The sequence below is a fragment of the Centruroides vittatus genome, unplaced genomic scaffold (assembly GCF_030686945.1).
Source record: "Centruroides vittatus isolate TY-2023 unplaced genomic scaffold, ASM3068694v2 contig_392, whole genome shotgun sequence".
Classification (NCBI taxonomy): Eukaryota; Metazoa; Arthropoda; class Arachnida; order Scorpiones; family Buthidae; genus Centruroides; species Centruroides vittatus.
In genome coordinates this window covers 624,863-630,127 of record NW_027122208.1, presented here as the reverse complement: position 1 = coordinate 630,127, position 5,265 = coordinate 624,863, and the positions used below count along the sequence as shown (strand labels likewise).

Here is a 5,265-nt window from a genome sequence, read left to right as displayed (position 1 = left end):
TGTTCATTCAAATTTTTCTCAATAATCCCAAGTGAGTAGAAATATATTCAAGTTTTTGCTTCGAAGGCGAATAATCTAGATATGAAGCTTCTTAATGTCTGTCATTAATAAAATGTTTTTATCACGTCCTTGTAAATTCACATTCGAGTCGTTTAAATGCGAAAATACATCAGCTAAGTAAGCCAACAACAACAACATACACTCATTATTCTGTAAAATCAATGAGAATGGCGTTTGTTTATCCTGGAAACATATTATTAATTCATCTCGCAATTCCAATACCCGGGTTAACACCTTCCCTCGCGATAACCACCTAACTTCTGTATGGAAAAGAAGAGATTTTTTATTTTCGCCCATTTCATCGCATAGTTTAGCAAAACAGCCCGTTCTGTAACGGTCGACTTTTAATAAAATTAACCATTTTTACAGCTTCGCAAAGAATTTGATCGAGATTTTCTGGCATCTTTTTTGTGACAAGAAGGAAGGAAGCAGCGCGTCCATTCCGCCCTTGGTATAAGACGATCTCTTAATATTTTCATTAATCCACTGTTCTTTCCTGTTATCGCCTTTGCACCCTCACTACGTACCGCAATACATTTTGTCCAATCTACGTTAGTATAGTTTCTCGTAGCCTCATAAAAAACATCAAAAAGAAATTGTCCCGTTGAATGACCCGGTACTGTTTTGCAAAACATATTTTCTTCGATTGATGTGTCCCTATCGCATTCATACCTCACAAAACATAAGAACTGAGACATGTTTGCTAAGTCTGTTGATTCATCAAATTGAATACTAAAAAATTCACACGAACTCGCTTGCCGAATTATCTGATCGCCAACGTCGGCAGCCACGTCATAGATTTGCCTGGATAGTGTGTCGTTAGAAAGCGGAATGTTTTTCAATTTTTTTGCTTCTTTCATACCTATTAAAACACTGACTATATCAATCGCAGCAGGCAATATGAGGTTTTCGGCCATTGTATGGTGTTTGGACTTCTTAGCTACTCTTAATGCTGCGAGATAAGATGCTTCGAGTACACTTTTATCAGTATGGCTTAATAACACTTCAGTTGTTTACACTTCCCCGCGAAAAGTGTTAACAACCTCTCCCCCGTGGAGGGAATTTTGAAAAATTCCTTCTTAGTGTACGTTGAAAATTGGTACCCTAACTGTGTACCAATTTTCAACTTTCAACTCCTAACTGGACTCGCTCCTGCGCTTATTATTATCAACCCATCTCGATTATATATATAGATTTGTAAAGTTATAGGTTTGTCCAATTCCCGGATTCAATTTCACCGTCTTAATTTTCGTTCTACCAACTTTAGCCCATGTCGAAAAACCAGTATTGATTCTTTCCTTAAGCCACTGTTGGTAAGGTATATACTTGAAGTAACAAAAAATTTATTTGTTTATTTTAAAACAAACCCAAAAATATAAAGAAAAACAAATATGAAAAAATGGGGATTTTATCATTTGATACGCCTCTTGATTATGTATCAAACGGCAAATGTTGTGACCGTTAAAATTTTTAAAATTTGTCTATTGCAAAGTGAGAAGTCCTAACTTTGTATTAACGGAATTTGACTGTTGTAAATTTAAACTATAATCCTTATTCCTACAATTTATCTTCCTATTTTGTGTATGTGACTGTTGACAACTACAGCGCAGTCTTCAGTTTTTACGTTTGTTTAAAAGAATAACAGCACTTAAGTGACATGAAAAAACAGGTAACACCTTGTTTTCGAACTATAAATGATAAATCAAGAAAATTTACGATATAGACATATGTAGTATAATAACAACAATAATATCTTTTATTTCAAATCCTCTTACTCAAATCTTCACTCTTAATCACAAATATTTTTTAATACAATTGAAAATTTGTTCTAAAATCAAAATAAATCTATGTAATTAGTAGACAAAATTATTTATTATATATATAATCAATATTCCCAGGAAATAATGCAGTAAATTGTTTCGTAGTAAAGCATAGATCTGAAGCTCGGTTGTAGACGTGAAATTGAAATTTGTTGAAATAATAAAAAGCTCTGAAAATCATAAAAAAATACACTCGCTGTTTAATACAGAATACCTCGCATTAATCGTCGGTACCCACTATTTTAACTTCATGCACAAAGTTTTACGTATTAATTCAACAGTTTTTACCCTAATTGATTATATCTGATAGACTTTTCGAAATTTATAAAGAGCAATGTTAGTAGCTAAGCGTGTCTCCGCTTATATACAAATATCACGTTAATTAATTATACAATAATGTGTTCATTATGCAATCCCGATTATAGAAGATATACCGTATAACGAATATAATATCGTATTAATCCGGTAAGAGAGAAGATTTCGTGGTAAAACTTTTTCATCTTTGTCGGTTACATTTCATCGTTCTTTATGGCAGACGACACAACTATTCCATTACATTTAGTCATGGGAGCTTCTCCGATATCCTTGCTATAATACCAATGTTTTATGGTCAAATTAGCTTCCGTTAATGCTTCTGTAAGTAATTTTTCGCTTACGCATAAATCATTAAATTGAATTCGCTCCGCGTTATTCACGTAGATACAATGCGAACTATCTATTATAGTAATTAATACCAAAGCTCCACCCGAAACGATATAGCTTGCTATTTTCTTAATAGCGGATTTGAAGGCTTATGGCGTGGGACAGACACATTCCAAACAATAAGCAGAAAAAATAACATCGAACTTTCCAATATCTTTAGCGAAAATTTGCTGATGTAAGATGTCACACGGCACGACGTCTTTCACTCTCTGCCTTATCCTCGATTCGATGGCTTTGATTCCCATTTCCGCATTTCTGTTCAAATAAATATTACAAACAAAACACCATTAAGGTTAGAATTTTATTATTTCTATGCAATAATACAAAAAACGATATATAGTTACCCATTTTCTTCAAATCTCGCCGCCATTTTGATAAACTTAGACCAATCCAAAGAACTCGGATCGTTTTCCAGCCATTTTTTCAACTCTTTACGATTGCATTCTGCGTATTCGGAGAGAATAATTTCCGAGAAAAATCTACTGGCAGTTGCAATTCTGTAAACTGAGGGACCAGATCCAACATCGAGTAATCTTTTTCCTTTAATTTGACCTGTCAGAAATGATATTTATTGATCATTCGAAAGTAATCGATTTAATTAGAAAAGCCTTACTTTATTAAATTTTTTCGGAATATTTTAGATTTTATTGTTAATTATAGAGCATAGTGGTAATACTGCTGATGAGGGGCATGCTAGCCCGAAACACGTGTAAAATGTGTACGGATATTGCTACTACAGGTGATAAAATAAAGAAATTTTCCTGAATTAACTCACATTACTGTGCCAATACACCAGTACAAGGTCCTATTAATAAATAACGTCCACGTAGACGACTTTAAATAATAATCGATTTAATCTTTATAATTAGTACGTTTAACTTAATAAGACTATTGACTGCATTTAAATTAATTATAGGATCGATCGTGATTTTATGCCTACGTTTCGTTCTGGCATCACGTTTGAAAATTTATGAAAACTCAATTATTTCCTAGAAATGTATTAAAATCTCCGGCGATGTGTTCATCGAATAGTTATCAAAGCAACAATTTTAAGCTTAGTTTCAACCAAAAACAACTTAATAGAATTTTAAAAATGAATATCAATAACAGAGATTTGAATAAACCTGTAAAAATTTACTAAAAGTAAATTAAAATCCATATAAAAGTGATCGATATACTCTTCCTTATTGCATTCAATTGTATTTTTCTTTTTTGAATTTCGTACACATTGCTTAAGAAATATTGAAGTCCAAAAGTCGAGGACTGTCCGTATTTATTATTTAAAATCTTTTATGTACTGTACCGTATCGCGTATAACTTTATATTTAAATTATTTTACATTAATTAACACCAGTTTATCGCCGTTACTTCTATTATATGGAGCGTTATTTCAAAATTGTGCAAATTATGACCACATAAAAATTGTTTTTTTTCGCCTAAATTCTCGTATAACTGAATACATTAATTACAGGGCCCAAACGCTATTTTATTTTACGATATTATATAACCAATATTATAAATATTTGGATAGTGTTCGATGACCTTTCGGGGCCTCACCTAAATAAATAAAAGAACAAATTAGCCAATTTTAAATCTGTAAAATTTAAAACATTTTTTATAACTATTTTACAATTATATCGTTATACAGTATTTATATTACGGTTTATTCGTACTATGGAAAAAGACGTGTGGTCGTTACTTATTCATTAAAAATCTAATATATTAATTTATACATTTCTAGGATTTTATGTATTTGAAATTAAAATTTCTAATAGGCTGAAATAAGATAAAAATATAAATTAAACGAAAAAAATTCATATTTTCTTTTAACTGAACAAGAAGTAACGCGATCCGTGAAAATTAAAATTAAACCAGTTGCTTATTCGAATTGTTAAACACAAGATCGTGTTATTAACTCAATCGCTTGGCTTTTGACTCCACCTTTATTGCCAAGTGATCGAGTTAATAACACGATCTTGTGTTTAACAATTCGAATAAGCAATCTAGCACAGTAAACAAATTGTAATAAAAAAATTAAAATTAAGAGCATGGTATTAATAAAATACCCCAAAAAATTCAAATAATTACATATTAACAAATTTACAGAATATTTTATAGATTAAGCAAGCTCTAAGTCACATTTTTAGAGATTTATAGCTATTTTTTTATAAAATACTTATGCTGTTTAATTTCCTTCGCACGTATTCTACTTGAGACCTAATTCTAATTGGTTTAAGCTCTATCTCGGAGAAGTGTCTTATGTATTTAATGAAAGCATATTACATACCATTTTGAAAGATTCTGTGAAGAGTCAGAGATATAAATTCTTCTTCTTCAGTTTCTTGACTTAATAAATGTTTTCTATAGAAGACTGGAAATTCTGGTATGTGGTATTTTTCTGATAGTTTATACTTCTCATCTGTTTCGGTACTCAAATGATTGTCCATATCAGCCGAAAAATTAACCTAAAATCAAACGATAAAATGTAAAATAATATCGTGTTTTTAAAAGAGTATATTCGAATATTGTGTAATACTGCTACAGGATGTATAACATAAATCCAGAAGAGCTTGGCACTGAAATGTTATACTGTAACCTGACAAAAATATGTTAATATTCCAACACATCAATTAGTTTGTAAAGCAGCGAATGAAAAAATTTTAATTATTGAAAAGAATGAAAT

General features: G+C 31.1%; 1 protein-coding gene across 1 annotated transcript; it reads right to left on the bottom strand.

Annotated features, from left to right (window-relative positions):
* Nucleotides 1–2,519: 2,519 nt before the first annotated feature.
* Nucleotides 2,520–5,058, bottom strand: LOC136976026 (nicotinamide N-methyltransferase-like). Its single transcript, XM_067271219.1, has 3 exons — nt 4,870–5,058; nt 2,927–3,134; nt 2,520–2,837 (listed from the first exon to the last, which is right to left on the bottom strand). The coding sequence occupies exons 1-3, from the start codon at nt 5,027–5,029 to the stop codon at nt 2,672–2,674; spliced, it is 534 nt and encodes a 177-aa protein (XP_067127320.1). The 5' UTR covers nt 5,030–5,058; the 3' UTR covers nt 2,520–2,671.
* Between the last annotated feature and the right edge of the window lie 207 nt (nt 5,059–5,265).

Excerpts from the sequence above, each read along its gene's own strand:
- LOC136976026 (XM_067271219.1), bottom strand. The coding sequence starts at position 5,029 with ATGGACAATCATTTGAGTACCGAAACAGATGAGAAGTATAAACTATCA. Across the intron at positions 3,135-4,869 it reads TCACAGAATCTTTCAAAATG|GTCAAATTAAAGGAAAAAGA; the intron begins GTATGTAATATG and ends CATTTCTGACAG. Across the intron at positions 2,838-2,926 it reads GCGAGATTTGAAGAAAATGG|AAATGCGGAAATGGGAATCA; the intron begins GTAACTATATAT and ends TTATTTGAACAG.